At 41.9% G+C, this 25,926-nt stretch overlaps 1 protein-coding gene across 2 annotated transcripts in view; it reads right to left on the reverse strand.

Annotated features, from left to right (window-relative positions):
* Positions 1-25,926, reverse strand: part of LOC132382542 (NT-3 growth factor receptor-like) — a 951,566-nt gene that overhangs the window by 371,856 nt on the left and 553,784 nt on the right. For both annotated transcript variants that reach the window (XM_059952849.1, XM_059952848.1), the window contains exons 9-11: positions 22,029-22,052; positions 18,976-19,046; positions 4,075-4,177 (exon numbers count right to left, since the gene is read on the reverse strand). In XM_059952849.1, the coding sequence (XP_059808832.1) occupies positions 4,075-4,177; positions 18,976-19,046; positions 22,029-22,052 (198 nt within the window). The remainder of the gene's footprint in view (positions 1-4,074; positions 4,178-18,975; positions 19,047-22,028; positions 22,053-25,926) is intronic.

Consider the following 25,926-nt stretch of genomic DNA (forward strand, 5'->3'; position numbering starts at 1 on the left):
GTCCATGGGCCTCTTGCTTAATGGTATTGGTTCAAGGCATAAGAAAGTTTGGGAACCCTTGCTCAGGCAGAATTGCTTACTACTAAAACTTTTAATGTATGTTCTGGAGACTTCACTCTGTCAGTGTTGGGTAACGTGGACAGACACTTCTGTTTTCCTTGTACCCTGCTTGGTTTGGCAGGGGTTCGTGTCCTTCCTCTACCCCTGTATGTGTACACAACATCATAAACCTCCTAAGCTGGAAAAAGAGAACAGAGTAATGCCAGAGAATGACAGAGTAATATCAGCAAACAAGGTCCATGGTAGGAACTGTTATCAACTCCAATTTTTTGCAAAGTGAACGCCACAAGAAGGGATGGATAAATTGTTGTGCTGCGTAATGGCTTTTGTTAAGGCACTTTCTGATTTTGGCTGATACTGTTACTCCAACTTTCATTTAAAAAGAAAAAAAATGGCCTCATTAAAAGTGCACTGATCACGGAGCTCTGTATTTCGCTTTTTTCCAACATATCAAAGCTTATTACAGATAATGAGGTGGTCACAATTACGATTGATCTCTCACATCGGTGCTGAAGGCAACAGAGCTATTGTGTGAGGGGGAAAGAGCTTTAATATCACTGACATACATATGCTGTGAAATTTGTTGTAACGTGCAGCAGTACAGTTACAGGCATCTGTTAGTCTCAAGAGACCATGAATTTGCACCTTGCAAAGTTTCCAGGGTGCAGGCCTGGGCAGGGTTGTATGAGAGACTGGCAGTTGCCCAAGCTGCAAGTCTCCCCTCTCCACACCACCGATGTTGTCCAAGGGAAGGGCAAGGGCCGATACCGCTTGGCACAGGTGTCGTCACAGATCAACATGTGGTTAAGTGCCTTGCTCAAGGATACACCACGCTGCCTTAGCTGAGGCTAGAACTAGTGACCTTCAGATCACTAGACCAATGCCTTAACCACTTGGCCACACGCCAACGCAGAACAGTACAACACATAATAATAAGACTATGAATTATAAAAAGAAAAAAGCATAAAATTAAATAAGTAATGCAAATATATGAGGATATGGGGAGAAGGCAGGAATGGGGTACTGATTGTTGATGATCAGCCATGATCACAGCGAATGGCAGTGCTGGCTCGAAGGGCCGAATGGCCTACTCCTGCACCTGTTGTCTATTGTCAAAGAGAGAGCAAAAAATAGTGAGGTAGTGTATATGGATGTCCATTCAGAAATCTGATGGCAGAGGGGAACAGCTTGTCCTGAAAATGTTCTAAAACAGAGCTTTTGCAACAGAGTTTGTGATCATAGAGTATCCTGCTGTAAGCGATTAAGAGATACAGCATGGTAAAAGGCCATCCAATCCCAGCAAGCTCATGCTGCCCAATTACATCCATATGACTAATTAACCTACGAGTTTGTGTGTCTCTGGAACATGTGAGGAGACTGGAGAACATAGAGGAAACTCACATGGTTACTGTGACAGCACATAAACTTCTTACAGACAGAACTAAACCTGGGCCACTGGCACTGAAATACTGTACACTAACCACTACACTTCCGTGCTGAACCAATGTTAGAAAGTTACTGAGTGGACTACTGAGGTGGGGTGTAAAATGCTCAGCAGTGAAACATGCTGGGAGAGGGAAGTGTGAGTGACTGGGCAGCAGGTCATCCTTAAACCAAGTGCAAAGACAAAAGGGACAGAGCAGAATAGGGGACTGGACAGTGGGAAGGGAAGCACAAGCACATGTTACAAGAAGAAGCCTGACAGATACTAAATGCTGAGCAGAATGTTTATTAGAGGTATGATAACTAAACGGATAGAAACCAGAGATCTGGAGCAATGAACTGATGTGGCACAGTCGAATCAATGCCATGGCAACTGGGGCATTAAAGTTCAACTGGCTAAATGAAGACAATAATCTGATTTTCTCACCATGTTGCCATTCAGACTTCTTTGAATTTTCAATTAAAGCTGTTCTCATTACCAATAACAATGAAACTACAGATTGCTATTAATTTATTAAACTAATAACATTTAGTTTATTAAACTACCTATTTCTTGTAAGTCCTGGAAATAATAAACTACATGTATTAAACAACTGGATTGTTTGTATGAGTGGGCATGGTAGTGTAGTGGTTAGCATAATGCTGTTATAGTAACAGCGACCCTGGGTTCAATTCCCGCCACTGTCTGTGAGGCGTTCATACGTTCTTCCTGTGACTGCATTGGTTTCCTCCAGATGCTTCAGTTCTCTCCCACAATCCAAAGATGTAGGGGTTAGTAGAATGATTGGTCATAGACATAGACATTTGGGTAAAATTGACCTGCATGGATTCGTGGGACAGAAGGACCTGTTTCTATGCTATACGAGGGGTGATTGATGTTGGTGGCCTAGGGTAGAAGAAGTCAATTTTAGAAAACATAGCACATTTAATTTTCAACATAGTCCCCTCCTACATTTACACACTTAGTCCTGCAGTCATGGAGCATACGGATCTTGGATCTCCAGAAAGTGTCCATAGCAGAGGTGATTGATAACTTCGTGGCCTAAGGTAGAAGGAGATGTTATACAGATCTCGTTCAACTCTTTGAGAGATTATGCAGAAAGTTTGAAGTTAATAACTCATCTCCTTCTATCTTAAGCCACAAACTTATCAATCACCCCTGATGAGTTATTACCTGATGAGTTAGTAACTTCAAACTTTCTGCTTAATCACTCAAAGAGTTGAACTGCTTCTGCATGTAACGACAGCTGTATAACTCATCTCTTTCTACCTTGGGTCACAAGCTTATCAATCACCCATCTGTGGACACTTTCTGGAGGTCCAAGATCCGTATCCTCCACGACCGCTGGACTTAGTGCATAAATATATGAGGGGACTATGTTGAAAAGTTGAAAAGTTTTCTAAAATTGACTCCTTCTACCTTAAGCCACGAACTTATCAATCACCCCTCTTATCTCTAAATAATTTTTTTTAAAAACACAGCTGGCTCAGCAATGAAGGAACCATGCTACCCTTGACTGGAACAGCTAAATACAACTTCTGACCCACAAGTGTGGTTGGCTCAGCAGTCAGTTCAGTGGCCACTGGGAGTAGACAATACAAAGCAGCCACACCAGTGATAGCTACCGGCTGTGAATGAATAAATAAAAAGATAAAGCTCCCATTGTGAAATGGGGGAGAAACAAGGAATTATAGCGGAGTCTGAAAATGAATGGAAATATTCTTCCACTGTAATTAGTTAATAACCTCAAACAGTTAGCATGGGTCCCTGGTGGTCATGATGTCCAGGACTGACCAAACAACTACACTGCTAGAATTTGTTCATTATATATTCGTTGAGGTACAGCATTGAATAAGCCACACCACCCAGCAATCCGCCTTAGTAGAAATGGAAAATTTATCAGTAAGTCCTCCACTTATTGCAATGTGACTTAAACAATTCAAATATAAATGAATATTCCAGGCAACCAGCATAGGAAGTAGTGGAAAATCATGTAATGTATCATCGAGGTCACTATCCATATGTTACGCTCGCAATTGGTTCAGGTTGTATTACAATTTCTAATTCATAGATTATGCAAGTACTTTGCCACAGTGATCCCCATCTTACCACTGATTACTTTGAGCAGAAGATAGATGTAAAGACACTAAAATTATTCTGTTCCAGCTACATAACTATTTGAATTAAATCGATGGAATTGATGGCAGCACCTATTGCGGAGAATTTCAAGGGAGCAGATTACTTCCCGATGATTAACAACTGATTGTGTTTAATGTGGATGTGATTACCATTCATTTTTGCTCTTGATACATTGACACACCAAACAAAACAATAATAGAATTCTTCATTGTCTCATCCTTTCTATTTGTTGACCTGAACTCTTGAATTGATCATACTTCAGCACAATGACAACAAATTTCAACCAATGAAATCCCAATAACTTATTCATTTTCTGATAAATAATGCTGTCTTCAGGAAACTCCACCCCCCCCATCCCATGCTTCCTTTAGCACAGTGAGATTGCAACAACATGGAACCAGCACTGCAGACTCTTCCTTGTCATTACTCACCCTTCATTCCAAATTTAGAACGCCGTCCATATTTGTTAATCATGATGAACAAGACAAGCAGGAGGATGCACGCAAAAGCTGCAAGTCCAACAGCGATCGAAACCTGTTGGGGGGAGCATAGCAGAGCATCAGAAATGGTGCTTCTGGACTTCAAAGCACCTTGGCCCCCACCATCATTAGGCAATCTGTAATGTTCCTTTGATGAGAAGCAATCTGCTTTCTCTTTATTTCTTTGAAGTATCAACCATCAAATATTCATGCAGCAAAATCTGATTAAAGTGACATTCTAATTAATCAAGTATCAAGTACGCTCATATACTCTACACTGGGATAGATTGAGCTCCAATGTGGGCAACGGCTCTGCAGCTAATTACTGACCGACTGTCCTCCAAAGTAAATTTTGATTTTACTTGGAGATACAGCACTCTGCAGGCCCATTTCTCACACCCCCTCCCCACTCCCAAACAAATTGCACAGTATTACAACCACCGACTTAACCCTAGCGTAATCACAGGACAAGTTACAATGAGCAATTAACCTACTAACTAGTATGTCTTTGGACTGTGGGATGAAACCAGAGCATCCAGAAGAATTCCATGTGGCCCTTGGGGAGGACATACAAATTCTTTATAGACAGCACCAGAATTGAACTCCGAATTCTGACACCCTGAACTGCAGTAATGTTGTGCTAACCTCGACACTACCATGGCTACTGTTTAGCCTTTGACTTCTACAAAAATTGAAAATGTACTGGAATGAGGACGTTGGCGCATCTAACATTCTACTCCAAGGCCAATGATATTCTGGATCACACTGATCGGAGGGGCCAGATTACTTAAATTACTTAATTCCATTCCAATGTTTCTGAATATCAGAAACATTTAAATACTGTGACGAGAACTGTTGCCAGCGTTGATCTCTGGCCTGGCCCCCAGTTGTAGATCATTCTGCCTCACAGAAAGGCCGGTGATTAGGGTGTCACAGAGGTGCAATAGTTGGTGCGCACCTTATAGCTCCAGCATCACAACCTTTATCCTGACGTTCAGCGTTGTCTGTGTGGAGTTTGCACATTTCCCCAAGGACCACATGGTTGCCTCCCACGCACTCCAGTTCCTTCCCACAATGCCAAGTTGCACGGGCAAGGTTAACTGACCACTGGAATTTACCTTTAGTGGAGGTGAGTGTCAGGAAATCTGGGGGAAGTTGATGAGCGTGTGAAAGAGAACACATTACAAGAAAAGGACAAGAAAACATGCTACAAGTAATGGAGGTAGCCTCAGATTACAAGGACGTCCCTGAGGAACAGAAATGAGGAGGAATTTCTTTAGCTAGGGTACGGTGAGTCTGTGGAATTTGTTGCCACAGCTGTCTGTGGAGGCCAAGTTATTGGAGTTTGATAGGTTCTTGATTAGTAAGGGCTCATAGGTTATGGGAAGAATGCAGGAGAATGGAGTTGAGAGGGAAATTAAATCAGGCACAATTGAATGGGCTGAATGGCCTAATTCTGCTGCTGCGTCTTATGGTCTTATGGCATAAGGGGAACTAATGGTATTGCACTGCTGGGAACTGGCCTTGCCCAATGAGCTGAATGACATTCTTCCATGTTGCAATTGTATCATGTTGCAACAGCAGGCGGGAGCAGCCATGAGATTGATAAAGAGGCTGAGTGTTTCTACAGGGTTGGATCGAGCACGTGTTGGCCAAATATTTCCATACAGTGTCAGCGTGTACCCCTGCCACTTGGAAAGTGTACACAGCCTGTGCCTCAGGGTGGGAAATATTCATTTAAATACCTGTCATCCTAAATATACAATTTCTGCATAGTATAATGCAAATATATTGTCTCCATTTAATATGGGAAATATACCAGACCTGTACTCCAATATAATGAATATGCATCGATTTCTTTCTTACAAGCATGATACTGTTTTCTGTCCTGCATTTGACCAAACACCTTGTAAATGTTCTTTATCTGAGAAAGGCACAGTTTAATTGGACCCAAGTTTAATTCATAGTGCCCTGCAGTATGTACTGAGGTGAAAGTTCGGAGGAAGTTGCCGTAATGCATGCCAATAATAGATTGCAAATGTCCTTCACTGTGTTAGTGTCTATCTGTAAGGGGAGCAAAGATGCACGTTCAAATTCAGTAATGTCTAATGCATGATAGTGTCCCTGGTAAATCCTTTCTGAACTGCTTCCGTAGCAGGTATATACATCTTTTAAAAAGGCAAATGGAATTGCAAATAAGGGACCAGACTCCAAATATGGAGTCACTAATATTTTTCAAGAATTTGCTACTCCTATAGGGAATTTCTATACTCCAATACAACGAAGTCCAAAATCCCTTGTACCTTTGTACCTACTTACTAAAACTATTTAAATGTAATATGACGAGAGCTTTCTTGTACGTGGGAACGTCTGTAAGTTGTGCATTCATAACCTGAGCAGGGCCTGTAGTTGAGTTCCAAGCACTAATCCTCATGGCACCCATCAATACACACAGATAAAGTATGCCGTGAACAGTAAATTCAGGTGTACAGTCAATGGGATCATGTTCAATTGTACAACAACAGATTCTCTTTGCCAGCAATACTTGTGTGATAATTAAAACGATCCCCTATCTGCATATGAAGCTGTGATAAAAATCCTAGTAAGCCAAGAGCTTCCCTGGTTGTCAACATCATTGAACGTGATTACATCAAAATGTTCTGAACCATTATTTCAGGCAAAACTGCATGCCAATTGGAGCAGAGCATTCACATTTCCTATTAGGTGATGGTTCTCCTGCTGTAGCAGTGAATAAATACATTGCTTCCGCAGGTGGAGATGTCAATCACACAGCTGAAGTGACATTACACAACGTGAGTACTAACAATGCCTCCTCAGTCAATCCCTGTTCAATTTTATAATGCAAATTTTAGCCATAAATAAAAATTGCTGGAATCACTAAGGGACTTATTTGATCTGCCACCAATGCTTGGAACAGTCAGAATTTGGTTCCTTCGGGCTAAAGAATGGTGTTGGAAAGATAATTTCAATGGAAAACAAATATCCAACCAAATATTTTTAAGTCCCAAAGTGATGTCACTTTTGTCAGTGAGTACAGAAGCGCTACATTGAATGCCTTCATGAACTGGGGGAATCATAGAGGCCTCCAAGAGAACCATGACCTTGTCTTACTTTGGAGGCCTCTGTGCCTCAATGATGCAGAGAGCTATGCTGGCTAGAGTCAACACGAGGAAATCTGCAGATGCTGGAAATTCAAACAACAACACACACAAAATGCTGATGGAACACAGCAGGCCAGGCAGCATCTATAGGGAGAAGCGCGTCGACGTTTCAGGCCGAGACCCTTCGTCAGAACTAACCGAAAGGAAAGATAGTAAGAGATTCGAAAGTAGTGGGGGGAGGGGGAAATGCGAAATGATAGGAGAAGACCGGAGGGGGTGGGATGAAGCTAAGAGCTGGAAAGGTGATTGGCGAAAGTGATACAGAGCTGGAGAAGGGAAAGGATCATGGGACGGGAGGCCTCGGGAGAAAGAAAGGTGGGTTGAGCACAGGGAGATGGAGAACAGGCAAACAATTAAATATGTCAGGGATGGGGTAAGAAGGGGAGGAGGGGCATTAACGGAAGTTAAAGAAATCAATGTTCATCCCATCAGGTTGGAGGCTATTCAGCCGGTATATAAGGTGTTGTTTCTCCAACCTGAGTTTGGATTCATTTTGACAATAGAGGTGGCCATGGATAGACATATCAGAATGGGAATGGGACGTGGAATTAAAATGTGTGGCCACTGGGAGATCCTGCTTTTTCTGGCGGACCGAGCATAGGTGTTCAGCGGATGAGTGGACAAGGGAGTCGCGTAGGGATCAACGTATAATTCTCCGTAACTTCCGCCACCTCCAATGGGATCCCACTACCAAACACATTTTTCCCTCCCCCCCTTTCTGCTTTTCGCAGGGATCCCTTGTCCGCTTGTCTCCCCCATCCCTTCCCACCAATCTCCCTCCTGGCACTTATCCTTGTAAGCAGAACAAGTGCTACACCTGCTCTTACACTTCCTCCCTCACCACCATTCAGGGCCCCTGACAGTCCTTCCAGGTGAGGTGACATTTCACCTGTGAGTCTGCTGGTGTGGTATACTGCGTCCGGTGTGGCCTTTTATATATTGGTGAGACCCGACGCAGACTGGGAGACTGTTTCGCTGAACACCTACGCTCGGTCTGCCAGAAAAAGCAGGATCTCCCAGTGGCCACACATTTTAATTCCATGTCCCATTCCCATTCTGATATGTCTATCCATGGCCTCCACTATTGTCAAAATAAATCCAAACTTAGGTTGGAGGAACAGCACCTCATATACCGGCTGGGTAGCCTCCAACCTGATGGCATGAACGTTGACTTCTCTAACTTCCGTTAATGCCCCTCCTCCCCTTCTTACCCCATCCCTGACATATTTAGTTGTTTGCCTGTTGTCCATCTCCCTCTGGTGCTCCCCCCACTTTCTTTCTCCTGAGGCCTCCCGTCCCATGATCCTTTTCCTTCTCCAGCTCTGTATCACTTTCGCCAATCACCTTTCCAGCTCTTAGCTTCATCCCACCCCCTCCAGTCTTCTCCTATCATTTCGCATTTGCCCCTCTCCCTACTACTTTCGAATCTCTTACTATCTTTCCTATCGGTTAGTCCTGACGAAGGGTCTCGGCCCGAAACGTCGACGGTGCTTCTCCCTATAGATGCTGCCTGGCCTGCTGTGTTCCACCAGCATTTTGTGTGTGTTGTTGGCAGGCTAGAATCAGCTGGCTTTCGCTCTTGGTAGGGTTACCCATGCCAAACAGGTCAAAGGGTAAAAACTAGACAAAGATTGGTCCACCTGTCCTCTAGGTTTGAAGGTTCAGCACAGGGCTAACAACCCTGAGTGGTAAAACAAAATTGTTATGGAAACAGCAATGAAGGATCCTTCTACATCTCAGTTGGCATGGACAGAGAAGGAGGACCTTCATTGCTGCCCTAAATGCCAGCAGCGCAACAAACAGTAAGAAAGTAAGAATCATGTAGTTGTAGAACCATACAGAATGGATATTAGCTCCTTGTCCCAATGAATCCATGCTGACCATGGTGCCCAGTGAGCTAGTGCCAATTTCTCATATCCATAAAATGCGGGCTGATTTTCTAACAGATATGAAGGAAACTTTATAGGCAAAGAAATACTTATTGATGAAATTTTGAAGATCTAGGATTTCATGGAAGGCAACAATGTGAAGCATCACATTGTGGGAGATATTGAATTGAGAGCTACATAATGAACTGGAAAGAAACAAAATGAACCACTTGAATGTTGAAAGGGTGGATGTGGAGAGGATATTTCCTCTCCACAGCATCAAAATCGTGGGGCGACCTTTTTAGAACAGAGGGAAGGAGGATTTTTTTTTAGCCAGACAGCAGTGAATCTGTGGAACGCCCATAAAATGGGCATTCGTTACCCAAGAAGGGCCTGTAGTTGAGTTCCATGCACTGTTCCTCATGGCACCATTCAGTTTAAGCCTTTTAAAATCAGTTTACAGTTTTGATCAACTTCTAGAAGTTATATGTTCTAGATATTTTAAACTTATTCACAGCAATTTAAACACTTTTGATATGTATTCATTATCATTATATTCCGTGTCAAATTATATGGGAGATTATGGTCTTCCACCTATCTTTAATTTGCTAATAAGCTCTTCTTGATCTTTTCTCTGTTCCTGACAATGATTGTTCTTGGCAAACTTTTTTCTGCAGAAGTGGTTTGCCATTGCCTTCTTCTGGGCAGTGTCTTTGCAAGATGGGAGACCCCAACCATTGTCTGTACTCTTCAGAGGTTGCCTTCCAGGTGTCAGTGGTGGCACAACCAGGCCTTGTGATAAGAACCGGCCGCTCATACAACTGTCCACCACCTGCTCCCATGGCTTCACGTGACCCTGATCGATGGGGCTAAGCAGGTGCTACCCCTTACCCAAGGGTGACCTGCAGGCTAGCGGAGTGAAGGAGTGCCTTACACCTCCTTTGGTAGATACGTATCTCCACGCCGCCACCTCTTAAGTGTATTAGATCACTTTAAAAACTCCAGATTATGAAACTAAAAGAATCTCCTTCCTGGTCTTTTTTTCTTGTCAAGGACTGAAATAGAATTCTGTGGGCATGTCTTCATCAGTATGCAGACATTACCGTGTCCATCCTCCTCCATATCCAGTTACAGAAAAAAGCTCTGGCAGGGACTTTGACTAGTAAATCCACATAACTAGACAGATTCAACACCTATTAACCTAATGATTTTTTTTCTCTCCGAATTTCAGCAACGTCTTTGATACGTTACAGCCCTGGAGGGCAGTCTGGAAAGTGTTATAGAAGCAGAGTGGAAATTGCCTGCATTAAAGAAGATGAGCTGGTCACGTGTTAAATTGCACAGCAATCTGGGGACCTGCCTGTTCATGTTGCATATCATTGATAAAGGATGGCAGGGAGAGGGTGAGTGAGGGGTTGAATGAAAAGAAAGAACATCGACATTTTCTAATGATGTTAATATTGGAGACAATTGGATCCAGGCTGGTCTGGACAAGAACAACCCAAAAAAAGTGGGGAATTAAATTCAGTGATGAAAAATGTAAGTAATGAGATTGGGGAATAAGAATAACAATGAGACAATCAACTTAATGGTGTCAGATTACAAAGAACAGATTTTGGAAGTTAGGTGGATTGTTGAAATGAATAACAACTTTCATTTACGTACAGACATCAGCGCTGTAAAATTACACAAAGCATTTCACAGGAGATCAAAGTAGCAAAAGTTGACATCATCTTAAGTAAATCCAGCAAATAAAAGCAATGGATCATAAAACCTAGGATGAAATACTCCGGTTAAACAAGAGCTGGTCTGTAATCCTGAACACATTGTACAGGAAGAGTGTCTTGGGAAAAGTTCAGTAGATTCGGGACCCGCCTACCTAAATTGAACACGACGTTTGGTCCATTTAAACACTGGGCCAATCTGGAAAGGTCAGATACAGGCCGAAACGTGGCGGTGGAGTCCAGCCCCAAAGCGTATCGAAGCAACAGAGCTTGGTTACTAGTAGAGAGATGAATGACCAGGTGTGTGGACATTTACACGGTTCTGCACTACACTGAAGCTGAGGCTGTAGGCCCATCTCCGGCTGCCCAGGGCTTCGTGTCTGAGGATTCACTTTCATTCTAAATGCTCTTTGCTTACATTTATCGTTTCTACAATTTTGTTTCTCTCTCTCTCTCTCTCTCGAAATTGGTCTTTTTAAAATGGATTCTTTTGGGTTTCTTATTTTCTATCTGCCTGTAAGGAGAGAAATCTCAAGGTTGTGTAATGTATACTTACTTTAATAATAAATATACTTTGTACTTTGAAAACATTGAACTTCTAGCACCTGGTATGTGCTTGCCTACACTGAAGATACTTGAGAAGGGGATTGTACTGAGGCGAACAAGATAGTCAAAAACTCTGAGAACTGATTGCATACGACCAAACAAATAATGTCATGTGCAGGAATGGGATTAGGTTCAGATGGCAGAAGCTGAACAAATTACTCATCCGCAAATTATTTATGAGTAAGATGACAACTATTTGGGATAGAACGCTCAGGAAGGAAATCAAATTTATTATACAAGACAATGGTGATGCTGAAAGGAAAACCGTTGGTGCTAGAGAGAGTGAACTCTCTATATTCTGGGGCATTAACTGTATATCCTTACAATTTTAATTTTAAAAACTTGGAATTGTTACCCAGGTCTGGACAGAATCAACACCTGAAGTCTACCAAGTCCACTTCAACAGGGGCAGTTTTTAAATAATCTGAATTTGGTTTAACATCTCTACTATACGTTGTGAAATTTATTGTTTTACTGCAGTAGCACAGTGCATTACGTAATAATTTTTTTAAAACTGTAAGTTACAATAAGAAATACATGTTAAAAAAATTAAGTAAGTTGTGAAAAATAAAAGCAACAAAAAAGAGGTAGTGTTCATGGGTTCATTGTCTGTTCAAGAATCTGATGGCTGAGGGAAAGAGGTTGTTCCTGAAACATTAAGCATGTGTCCTTAGGCTCCTGTGCCTCCTCTTTGATTGTAGCAATGAGAAAAGCCATGTTCTGGTTGATGGGATCTTTAATGATGGATCAACACGCACAACACATTGGAGGAACTCAGCAGGTCAGGCAGCGTCCGTGGAAACCAACAGTCAATGTCTCGGCCCAAAACGTTGCCTGTTCATTTCCATGGATGTTGCTGGACCTGCTGAGTTCCTCCAGCTTGTTGTGCGTGTTGCTTTGACCTCAGCAACTGCAGATTATTTTGCGCTCCTAATGATAGATGCTCGTGTCCTGAGGCATTGCCTTTTGAAGGTGTCCTTGATGCTGGAGATTCTAGTACCCATGAAGGAGCTGGCTGAGCTTACAACTTCCTGCAGCTTTTCTGATCCTGCACAGAGGTACCTCCATTCCAGAGGGTGATGCAACCAGTTAGAACACATTTATGGTATATCTATAGACATTTGTGTGTGTGTCTTTGATGACATACCTAGCCTCCTCAAACTCAAAGTACAAAGTTCATTTATCATTAAAGTATGTATACTATATATAACCTTGAGATTCACTTCCTTACAGGCAGCCACAAAACAAAGAGTCACAATAAAATCTGTTCAATGAAAATCCCTCATACGACAAGACCATCAAGCACCCAATGTGTGAAAAACAGATTTTGCAAGCAATAACAAGTAAACAAATAGCATTAACCGCAGCGTCCCCAAAAGTGAGTCCCTGGCACTGTGCCAAAGGCCGCAGAGTTAGTTCAGCAGGGAAGCGCCCCAATCAAATTGCACAAGTAGTAAAGAACTAAACAAAAACACATGGTACATGAAATGCAGAGTCCCCGAAGCATTTCAACAACTGCGCAGCATGTGCAGAAGCCCGAATACTGCTGTGCAACAGCTGCTCCAGAATCTGGAGGTGTGGGACCCGGGACTCCTGCACCTTCTGCCTACTGGCAGCAGCCAAAGGGACCTGTCAAACGCAGGTAAACGGTGCTGAACACCTGCTCTCGTCCTCGACCATCTTAATCTTGCTCGGCGCGTTAATTGGCACGGAGTAAGGGAGCCAGACACAGGTCTATTTTCCAGCGCTGGGAATCAACAAAGAATCTCATCCATGTCGAATCCCCCAGGAGCGTGCAGCAGCACCAAATCATTTAGCTGGCCCAAAATTACATTCCTAAAAGTGAAATTAAAGGCTGAAATCATTCACAGTTCAGAAGAAGAAGAGGAAGTATATTTGGAAGAAGAGTATCCAGTAGCTTTGTAAGCAGTCGACAAGGTGTGACTATTGGTTACTGGTGCCATTTTGCCGGAACTCCTAATGAAATATATCTATTGCCATGCCTTCTTTGGAATTGCATCAATATGTTGGACCCATGATACACCTTCAGAGATGTTGACACTTAGCATCTTCAAACTGCTCACCTCTTGCCCTGCCGAATGAGAACTGATCTGCATTTCCTTGACTTCCCCTTCCTGAAGTCTCAAATCAATTCCTTAGACTTCCTAATGCTGAGTGAACACCACTCAACCAGCTGATCAATATCACTCCTCTACGCCTTCTTGTCACCATCCGAAATTCAGCCAACAATAGTTGAGTCAACAACAAATTTATAGATGAGCTACACAATCGTGGGTGTAGAGCGATCAGCGCAGTGGCTAAGGACACATCCTTAAGGTGCACCAGTATTGATTGTCAGTGAGGAGGAGGTGTTATTTCCGTTCCACACTGATTGTAGTCTCCTGGTGAGAAAGTGAAAGATCCAGTTGCAGACATAGGTACAGAGGCCCAGGTTTTGGAGCTTGTTGATTAGATCTAAGGATATGATTGTGTTAAATACTGAGCTATGATCAATTATCAGCAATCTGATGTAGGTACTGTTATTGTCCAGGTGATGCAGGGCTAAGTGGAGAGCCAGTGAGATTGCATCTACTGTCGACCTATTGTGGTGACAGGCAAATTGCAGTGGGTTCCACCTCCTTGCTTAGGCAAGAGTTGACCAACAACTCAAGAGTTAGCCATGACAACATCTCAAAGCACTTCATCACAGAGTAGCTGGATAATAGTAATTGAGGCAGCTCACCTCGCTTTTCTTGGGGACTGTATGATTGCCACCTCTTGGAAGCAGGTGGGGGCCACTGATTGCAGCATTGAGGGATTGAAGATGTCCTTGAATACTCCCATCAGTTGGTTGACACAGGTCTTCAGTGCCCTACCATGTACACTTTGTGAGGGTTCACCCTTTTGAAAGGTGTTCTGATATTGGCCTTCTTGACAGAGATCACAGGGTCACTGGGGTTTGCACAAGTTTAGTTTTATTCTCCTTTTCACAGCGTGCATAAAAGGCATTTTGCTCACCTGGGAGTGAATTATCATGGCCATTCATGATGTTAAATTTCACCTCGTAGGAAGCAAATGCTGCCAGAACTGATGTGCATCTGATATCATCCATGACTTCAATCAGAATTGTTTCTTCACTCTTAAAATAGCCCTCTATAGGTTGAATCTGGACTTTCTGTATATTTCTGGATTATTGGTCTTGAATTCCACAGATTTAGACCTCAGCAGACAATAAAACTCCTGGTCATCCATGGCTTTTGGCTTGAATAGGTCTGATATGATCTCAAAGGCATGTACTCATCCACATAGTTCTTGATGAAGTTGATGACAAAGGTTGTATATTCATTCAGATAGAAGATGAGTCCCTGAATATTGTCCACCACATCGATTCAAAGCAGTCCTGTAAGTGCTCATTTGTCTCCCTTGACTATATCTTCTTAGTCCTCACCACTGATGCTGTGGTCTTTAATTTCTACCTATATGCTGGGTATAGAAATACAACCAGGTGATCAAACTTTCCAGAGTGTGGGCATGGGAAGAGTATTTGATGGTGGTGTAACAGTGGTCAGGTGTGTTGGCTCCTCTGGTTCCACAGGTGATATGTTGGTGGTCGTTGTTCATAGACTTCTTCAAGCTGGCCTGATTGAAATCCCCCTCAATGAGAGAAGCAGTCCTGATGAAGGGTCTCGGCCCGAAATGATAACTGCTTACGGTTTTCCATTGATGCTGCCTGGCCTGCCGAGACCCTCAGGCATTTTGTGTGTGTTGTTAATGTGAGAAGTCAGACGAGTACGGCCAGGCTGGTTCAAGCTGACGGGAAGGCGACAGGCATTTAAATAACCATGTGTTATAACAGTGGCTTGTAGAAAAGCATCCTTAACACACAACACATCAAGCCCTGAAGTGGATAGGCTACAGCAGCAGAAGACCATGAACATACACTCAGGGGCCAATTTATTAGATACAGGAGGTGCCTGCAAAGAGGCCACTACATTTTCTTTGATTCCATGAGTACTCGCAGTTTCCAGTTCCCTGATGTATTTCAGTGAAGTAGTTGGATTTCATCAATAACAGATTTTTGTCATGTAGATTTTCTGCCTAGTGCCATTCCACTAAACACCAGCTGTGTTGCATTTTCACAAGTTGCAGTGGTAAGATTTTAAAGTATGACCTCTAAATTACTGTGTATTATGTTATAAAAGGCATGAAGTGCTAACTATCCCACTATTCTTGAAATTTAAGACACTGCATTACGGCACCCCCTCACCACTCCAGCCCACAGCACGAACAAAGTCTTAATCCATGCTCTGCTAATGCTGTATGACTGTCAGGGTATGCAACACTCAACTGAAAAGAAACAGTTTTAATTTTGAGGTAATGGCACAAGTATTAAGGTGACAGATGCTTAATGTAGAGATTTAAATAAAGAGCAGATGGCAGCCAAGGTAAACGAGGTTTAACAACGAAGTGGAGTGGCGTGGGGGGGGGGGGGGCAGGTGGTTTTGGAAACAGGCTGGCGTAATGTGGAAAATCACAGGTATAAGTGCTCTTCGGGTTAGTGAGCTGCGGAGGGAAACGTAACAGGCAGGTTGGCAAGAGAGGACAGCTGAAAGCAAAGGTCACAGACGAGACACAGAAAATATAGAACTCACTGGATATCAACTCATACTCGAGTATGCAGCAGAGCTATGACATAACATCTTGCACACATCCCTCTATTAATCAAGGATGCTTGGTGGCAGAAGGGAAAGAGGGCGAGGAGCACAAATATTATATTAGAATTACAGTGAAATGTCAACGACACTGCTGTCTCCTGGGACAAATCTAGTACTGTTAGATTCATTAGCTGCCTCTCCCTGTAGGTCATTTTTGTGAAATTACTGCAGTTTGATATTACAACGGCAAATCTTTCCATCTGTACTGGCTCCTTCTGGCAGACAGATGAAAACTCAATAGCAAGCAGAACCTCAGGGCACAAGATGATAATATCAAAGGATGCCAATCTGTTCAGGGAATGGGTCTTACTGTTCTGCAGTCATTAAAACTGGATTTATTTTGGGGGGGTAGGTGGGGGAAAGAAAACATCTCAGATCATCATATTGTGTCGTTACTTCATTGACGTTACCTGGGTAACAATGCAAATATCTCTTTTTAGTCCTGTAATTACCAAGGGGACTGAAAGAACTACATGGCCAAGAATATAGGGGAAAAAAAACACAAAGCAATTAAGTACTCTGAAGGCAGAAGTCCAAGTGGACCTAGGATGAGTCACTGACTGTCCAAAAGAGGAGGGAGAAACACTGAGTAAGAAGTAGATGAGAGAGCGAGAATGAAGGCTGAGAAAAAGCACATTTTACATCAAAGAGAGAGGCAGGAGCTGGACAAATTGTGAAGAGGATGATCCCTATAGCGGGGCAGTCTAGGACCACAGGGCACAGCCTCAGAATAAGAGGATGTCCCTTTGGAGTAAGGATGAGGAGGAATTCTTTCAGCCAGATGGTAGTGAATCTGTGGAATTCATTGCCACGGACGGCTGTGGAGACCAAGTCATTTTTAAAGTGGAGGTGGATAGCTTTGTCAGTAGTAAGGGTGTCAAAGGCAAGAGAATGGGATTGAGGGAGGTTAATAAATCAGTCATGATGGATGATGAAGACTCAATGGGCTGAATGTCCTAATTCTCTGCTATGTGTTATGATCTTAAATTAGTATGAGTATGCAGTAAGAGGGAGGGTCATATTCTCAGTTGGGCTGTTAACTATTATCCAAGAAAGGGTTTTGCATAATGTTCAGGATAATTGTGCACACGCTAGTTCAGTACCATTAAAGGTCGACATGCTCACCAAAAGATGAACACTCCCTCAATTCTCAGAGAGGAGTGAGGAGAGACCTTAACAGTTCACGGCGGCAGTGGGGATAATATCGGAAATATTGAAAGGAGCTAACACTGCACCATAAACACAAGAGATTCTGCGGGTGCTGGAAATCCAATGCGCCACACCACAAAATGCTGGAGGAACTCAGCAGGTGAGGCAGCAGCTATGGAGAGGAATAAGCAGTTGAGTTTCAGGCTGAGACCCTTCAGCAGGACTGAAATGAAAGGGAAGAAGGAAGAAGAAATCTGATTTCTCTGTTTTGATGTGTCTCAGCCCAAAACATCGACTGTTTTTTTCCTCTCCATAGATACTTCCTGATCTGCCAAGTTCCTCCAGCATTTTATGTGTTAGGCTAAGACAGGAGTCCTAACCTGGGGTCTACAGACCTCTTAGTTAATGGTAGGGGTCCATGGCATAAAAAAAAAGGTTGGGAACCCCTGCTTTAGAACCACATAACAAGGTTATAACCTCAGCATTGGCTTCCTTCAGCTGAAGAAACTAGCAGTCCTAAATACTCACTTTAACTGAATGGCTCAGGACACCGAAAATAGCTGAACAATTTGTTTTACAAAAGACTCCAGATGCTGGAATCCTGAGCAATACCAAACTGGGAGAGGAACTCAGTAGTTCAGGCAGCAAGTGGGGAGGCAGGGGCATAGTTGAAATCTTGGGTTGAGTACTACATCAAAGTATTCAGCATGAGCCACTGAGAGTGGTTAAACTAACTGACACACAGCTACCCAAAATCATCATGATGCTTCCAGAGGCAAATTGAGAAGAAATCTGACAAAATTGATCTTCAGTCTGTGTTCTTTTTGGCAATGTTTATCTTGTGCTCAAAACACAAGTGTTCCCAAAGGAAAATCCAGACAATTTGAAGATTAGCACCAGCATTTACAATTATTTAGTTTGAGAGACCTGATTTCAACAATTCTCTCTCATTGAAGCTCACCTCTACACTGACAACAGTCTACATGGATTTACAGTATGTCCTCTGTCTTATATTGGATAGATGTTGCTGGAAAAAATGGCTGATAATTTATTTAAAACTCTGGACAAATAACATACCGTTAGGGCTGACATGGTAGCGTAGCAGTCAGTGCAACACTTTACAGCACCAGCTATCATTGTATGTGTGGATATTTCAATCAATTTGTGACAAATCAAGCCATTCTTTAATAAAAACAAAATTATCTGTAGATTGGGTGAAATAGGTCTGTGCAAACAATTGTAGTTTAATTTCCTGGCCTTTGTTTTGTTTGAGTCACCTCTTTTTTTTTGCAGGCTATAATCTTCAAGTTCATTGACAACGTGCTCTTTCTAACTCATCATATTGATTGATTGGTGGACTCCTGGGGATGTTAACATGATTCTACATCAGCATTGTTTCGTCAACAGTCTTCAACTAGCAGTTCCTACCTGAAACTTCAAAGCTAAAGAATAGCGTGCATGATAAATAAATGGCTTCAGAAATTTTCTCCCTGAATATTAGGAGGGGTGCATTTGAAAATATCCTGCCTTGGCTCTGAAAAATAATTAATGGATGTTTCGCTCTGCAGATAAACAACAGCTTTGCAATTTCACTCAAACAGGTACTTACACCAAAAGTATCTCCCTCGGGCCTATGGGTTACACTGACGGGAGGTCCTGTTGTCACTTCATATGATGGAACTGAAAGAAAAGATCGAGGGGTTACCATTGTGTCCATACACAGAAAAAAATGTCCAGAAAAGAAACCCCAATGCAGTTTGGAACAAAGTCTCCTCTATTACCATGTCTAATTGGTTCTGCAGTTATACAGAGAGGCCAACTAAAGACACTGAACTATTAGCAAAGGCTCGGTTTCTAAGTGGTTTCTCTTCAAACCCAAAGGCTGGACAGTGTTCAAGTATATAATTCATGCAGAGATCTGTAGAATTACTGATTATAACATAGAAGATTGAGGGGAGATTTGATGTACAGAATTAGGCAGAGTACAGACAGGGTTAATGCAAGCAGGCTTTTTTCCACTAAGGTTGGGTGAAACAACAACTAGAGGTCATGGGTTAGGAGTGAAAGGTGAAATGTTTACGGGGAACATGAGGGGGGAGTTTCTTCACTGACAGTGTGGAACAAGCTGCTAGCGCAAGTTGTGGATACGGGGTTGATTTCAACATTTATGAGAAATTTGGATAGGTATGTGGAGGAGAGGGGTATGAGCTGGGTGCAGGTCGATGGGTCTAGGCAGATTAATGGTTTAATGATGAGCCAAAGAGCCTGTTTCTCTGCTCTAATGTTCTATGACTCTATAATTGGAAGCATTGATAAATAGCTCTGACAGGAGCTATTTATTTACTGAGAGCTGCTCCCCAGGAAGCTTGCTATTACGTTGGGCCATGTGGGGCAGAGATTTTAAGATGAAGCTTTTCAATGTAATTAAGTGATTCTTGACAACTAATCAGGCACGTAGTTAGATATTGCCAAAGTGATCCAACTTGACTTCTCAAACATTTATCAAGAAATTGTTGCCTCACTTGGCATGAGCAGGTCTCTTCCAGGAAGGATTACCGACCAAGTTACGGTCCCATCAGGCATCTCCATCTCAGATACTCCGGTGGTTTTATGCGAATGAAAAATCTCTCTTCATTGCTCACTTATATACTCCCATGTTAGTTGGAACACAGATTAAACATGGTGTTACACCTGAATTGCCAGTGCACTTTGAGTTCACTAGTGCAAATGCCCTCATGAGTACTGCTGAACACAACATATTTCACCATGTCATAATTTGCATTTTGCAGACCTGTTTCTTCCTTGTCACTCTCCACAAAGTGATAGCTAGCTCAAAGATGTTTTAAAACACACCGCCAAAGATTTTATCTATTCGACTATACAGTATACCTCACCCTATGCCTGTGGCCTATTCTTCCTCATTCCCCAAAGACCAATTTGCTTGTTAATGGGGGGAGTTATGTGATGTGAAAACAAAGTAGTTCCCTTGAGTAAAGGATCAAGTAAATGTACAGTACTGTGCAAAATTCTTAGGCACATGTATATAGCTAGGGTGCCTTAGACTTTGGCACAGTACTGAATTTGTCACCGTGGAGCAGAGAACAAGTTTGTAAATCTGGCGGGAACAAAGGCTGCTGTGAACAGTGAGGGTGTGGAACAGGTGGCAGAGAAGGTGTGCCGTGGAGGAGGGGTGTTTGCTGCCGCAGGTGCAGACACACTCAGCAGGGTCATTTGATTCCAAACAATTGGTTTATTGATCACTCCAGAATGTCTCTTTGGTGCTTCCAACTCTCTCCCATCTCCCTCCCCCTTTTCCCAACAACGATCGCCCCCTTCCCACTCCCAGTCCGCAACACAGACCCATATCAGAATCGGGCAAATTGTTCTTTTTGCGGCAGTACAATACACGTACTGTGCAAAAGTCCAGGCTCCCAGCCATATACATATGCCTAAGACTTTGGCATAGAACTGTAGCTCATTACATTCAACAGGGCAGGATAGGAACAGGCCCTTTGTCGCATTGTGTTTATGCTGACTATGATGCCAATATGCCAGAACGTGCTCAATGTCCAGAAGACTAACATATAAAATCAAGGATGTAATGTTGAGGCTTTATAAGGCATTGGTCAGTCCACTCTCTGAGTACTGTGAACAATTTTGAGCTGCTTATCTAAAAAAGGATGTGCTGGCTTTGAAGAGGTTCATGAGGTTTATCCAGAATCAAAGGAAATCTCCCCTCCTCTCTGTCTCAATATCTCACTCAGAAATGAAAGGGTTAACGTACAAGTAAGATTTGATGGTTCAGGGCCTTTACATGCTGGAGTTTAGAAGGATGGGGTGGGCGGATTTCATTGAGACCTATTGAATATTGACAGGTAGTGTTGCCATGGAGAGGATCTTTCCTATGGGGGGAGTTTTGGATCAGCGTGGCACAGTCTCAGAATAGAAGAACCTCCCTTTGGAACAGAGATGACGAGAAATTTCTTGAGCCATCGGGTGATGAATCTATGGATTTCATTGCTACAGACGGCCGTGGAGGCCAAGTCATTGGGTCTATATATTGCAGCGGTTGATAGCTTCTTGATTAGTAAAGATGTCAAAGGTAACAGGGAGAAGGCAGGAGAATGGGGTTAAGAGGGATAATAAATCAGTTATGATGGAGGAGACTTTATGGGGTCCAATGGCCTAATTCTGTTCCTTCATCTAATGGGTCTATGTCTCTTCATTCCCTGCCTGGTCATGTTCCTGTCAAAATCCTTCTTAAACATTACTATTGTGTGAGCCTGAAGAAGAAATAAAGTTGGCAAATCCATAAGCCAATATGGTCAAAAGCATCATTTTGTCCTTCCCTATACCCATCCTTCATTTTCATGATCAATTATTACAAAAGATAACTTATCAAAAGAATATGCATTCAAGAACAGACTTTGCAATATTGTTCAATATAAAGCAGAATGCAGCTGCAAGCTTCTGTGACCCTAGAGCACAATTGCACTTGATAAAAATCGGTCTCTCCCTGTCATGCTTTTATACTGTGACCTTGTGCCTTGAAACACAGGACAACGCAGAAAGTAACTTCACTGGAGCATGCCCCTATTAACATCAGTCCCCTTCTAAGCAAACACCAAGTACAAACATGCTGAGTGACAAAATGGTACTCACTATAAAAGGGATTCTCCAGAATTTCTGTAGAGGAAACAAAGAAAAAAGGAAAACCATTAGTTTTCGCAAGCAAGCTGAAGAATTCAGTTGTTGGATTGACACAACGGAAGCTGCAACTGATTGAGGGCTCGATTTCAAAGCATGCTCAAGAGCAGAGATTATGTCACGTGCAGGACAGAGTGAACGCTGCACTGTTGGAGATTCTGCCGTTTGGACCATGGTGATAGATTGTCTCCAAGGCAGTGGGGCTGGAACAGACTGATATTTAGGCAAAGAGAAGGCAGGCACAAGCTGGAGACGAGATACTAGTTCACCTGACCTCGCACTTCATCACTTTGCATCTGCCCACCTCCCCAACTTATCTCATCCATGTTGCACAGCCTCATTCATTTGAATTAAATCACTGAAGACTCTGCAACTCGTGTTCTCAGTGTGATTTATTTACTTATTTATTTTTCCATTTGCTCAATTTGTCTTCCTTTGCATGTTGATTTTTTATTATTTCAATTTTTGCACAATTTTTAATTTAACTCTTTAATATACACACATACATACTTCCTGTAATTGATTTACCTGTCTTTTTTCTATATTATCATGTATTGCATTGTATTGCTGCTGTTAAATTAACAAATTTCATGACACATGCAGGTGATATTAAACCTGATTCTGATTGATTGCCTGTCTTTCTTTGTGTGTCGTGTTTCATTGATTCTATTTGATTCTTCATTTCTACTGCGAATGCCTGTAAAGAAATGAAACTCATCGGGGGCATATAGTGGTAAATAAGTACCTTAATAGTAAGTTTACTTTTAACTTTGAACTTGATCACAATGTGAATGAAAGTACTTGCTTTGTTTCTTTTTAAAAAATTTATTTTAACCTTTGTTGTATTAACTTATGTGTTTTATATAACTTCATTATTGTTTAAAATTTTACTTGATTGAATCCAATCATTAACACTGCTCAAAAAGCCATGGGAGCACCCAGGGCTGTGATGTGGAACCTGAGGCAGAGCCAGTTCTCACTGATGAGACAAGTTCCAAGGAAAATTGGACACGGAGCTGCAAATTGAAAATTTATCTGAGGCAAAAGTGTTGGGTTGAGTAAAACAGTGGACTGGATCAAGCACAGCCTTATATAATGTTGCAAAAAAAAAGAACACCATAACTCAAAATAAATTTATTATCAAAGTTACCATGTACTAGCTTGAGATTCATTTTCTAGCAAGAATTTATAGGAAAATAAATACAATAGACTTTATGACAAAAGAGCTATATATAAACAAAAAACTGACAAACAACCAATGTGCAAAAGCAGACATATTATACAAATTAAAAATGCTAATAATATTGGGAACATGAGCTGTAGAGTCCTTGAAAGTGAGTTTGAAGTTTGTAGAATCAGTTCAGGGTCAAGTTGTCCTTATTAGTTCGGGAGCACGATTGTTTTAGGGTGTTAACCATTCCTGGATTTGGTGATTCCTCTGAGAACCCTCAATAAACCAACCCCTGAATGTGCTCCATATCAAAGCCTCAATTGAAATACATCTCCACCGCTTAAATTAATACTAAATAAATAATGAGTTCCTGGAAAGGAAATGTCTCACTGCAACACTTTAAACTGTACAAAAAATGGAATTCTTCAAAATTTTGAAATTAATTTGTATTGTTTTTTGTATTATATTTAAAAATTGGAAATCTTTGATTGTATCCATACTACAGAAGATTTTCATTATTTTAAAGTTTAGAACAATAATAACACAACACCAATGAATTTCAAAATATTTAAGGATTCTATTCCTTACATCTACATCATTTAATGCACTGCCATGTGACACAATTCTTTTCCAGGGTCTCATGGCTTCATTAAACTCATTTTCCCTTTACTAAAGCAGTCTGACATTTGATTGTTTGAACCCACATTTCCAATTTTTGACATTCCCTTTCATTTCAACATTAATCACTCATCAGCAAAGTTAATCTGTCATCAATTTTCTGTCACACATCTTGTCCAGTGTCCTTGAATAAACATCTACGTAATCTTTGAATGACACCTCACTGACCACCTTAGATGATCATTCCCTCCTCTCCCAGTACCACAGAGGCTGTAATATATACTCCTGGATGTGTCCAGCCCTCTGGGTTTGGCTGCTACAGGAGACAGAATGGCCACAAGTGACAACAAGGCCACAGTGACACATCCTGAGGCCCTGCCCATGGACTATGCTTATTTATTTATTTATATAGCATGGAAAAGGCACTTTCAGCTCTTTAAGTTGTGCCACCCAGCAACCCCCGTTTAACTCGTGCCTAATCATGGAACAATTTATAATGACCAATGAACCTATCAACCAGTACATCTCTGGACTGAGGGAGGAAACCGGAGAATCCAGCAAAAAACCCACATGGTCACTGGGAGAACATACTAACTCCTTACAGACAGCAAAGGTTCTCCAGATGGGACTTTGACAGCTTACCACCCTCTAATGTCTTTGACCAAATTTAAAATGTCAGTGACGATCAGAGATATTTAATTCTGTTCAAAATGGATTGAAATAATTTACACTAAATTAAAAAAAAAACATTTACCTACCCCAGGCTACACTAAGACCACCTCCACAATCTGTGACCTCCACTAAGGAAGACAAAATCAACAGTCACAGGAACATCTATAACTTCAGGCTCCCTTTCAAGTCTTGTACCATCTTGACTGGCAAATATATCATGCCTCTGGGATGAGAATCTGAAACTCCCCACCCAACATCATTGAGGGAGCCACTTCACCTGAAAGGTTGCAGCAGGTCAAGGAGACAGATTACTGCCAACTTCTCAAGTGACAAAGACTAAATGCTGGCATGTCAGGACTGCCTAGGTATAAAAAACAATGCCAATGACAATAATTATGTTTGGTGATCTCCTTCATGTGATTGCATTGAAGTTTATTTCCCGAATGTAAGCTGTTATTTATCCAGTAAAGCAACCTGGATATTTCTGACAACCTTTTCTGTGTTGATGGACAGTGCTTCCCATCACCAGCTGTAAGAAACACCTTGAAAGCAACAGCAGCAGAATTCCCAGCAGCAAGGTTAGCAGGTGAAGCCTTGCATCCTTTAACCAGCTTCAATCTCCTTTCATTGCCCAAGGACTAGAATGTTAGTATCCATATTTTATTTTCTTAATATTTTGTTTAGCCTGAAAATATGCCCTGCTTGGGGGCTTTTTCCACTGAAGTACCTCAGCCCAGCATTTCACATCTAACAACTGAACTAATCTGAGTACATGTCTCATTCAACTGACTAACTGCACTTCCTTAAAGTTCAGTCTCTTCCATCTTTGGTGGTGATTGAGTAAAATTTAACAGGGGAATTGGGAGCATTTATCTCTAAATTGAGCCACAGCGTTAACCTGAAAGCTAACCTGCTTTACTTTAAGGGCAAGTTATGTTGAAAATCTGAAGCAATGACAAAACAGATCAGGCAGCCTCTATGGAAGGGAAAACAGCTTTAAGCTTTCAAGTTCAGAGGTTTTCTTCAGAACTGGGATACTTCTATCAGATAGAAGTTTTGTCATTCTCCCTTGCCTCTACCTTTCTCACCAACCATATATATTTTAAATCTCTCCTTCTCTCTGCCATTTATCCCTTTTCATGCATCATTTCTGAAACTCTTCCAAGTTCTGATGAAAGGTCTTCAACTGTTTCTCTTTACACTGGTGATCCCTGTCATGTATACTATTTCCCGCATTTTCTGCTTTAGTTTCAGTTTAATTGCCATATTTGACAAGTATTTTCTTATCACAGTGACCTATCTCACCAGAAAGAGTCAATCTCCTGAAATGAAGTCTTCTTCACTTGGCCCAGAGTAATGCCTCAGGGCTCTATGGATTTTGTTAATACCCTA

Source organism: Hypanus sabinus, chromosome 28 (assembly GCF_030144855.1).
Source record: "Hypanus sabinus isolate sHypSab1 chromosome 28, sHypSab1.hap1, whole genome shotgun sequence".
Taxonomy (NCBI): domain Eukaryota; kingdom Metazoa; phylum Chordata; class Chondrichthyes; order Myliobatiformes; family Dasyatidae; genus Hypanus; species Hypanus sabinus.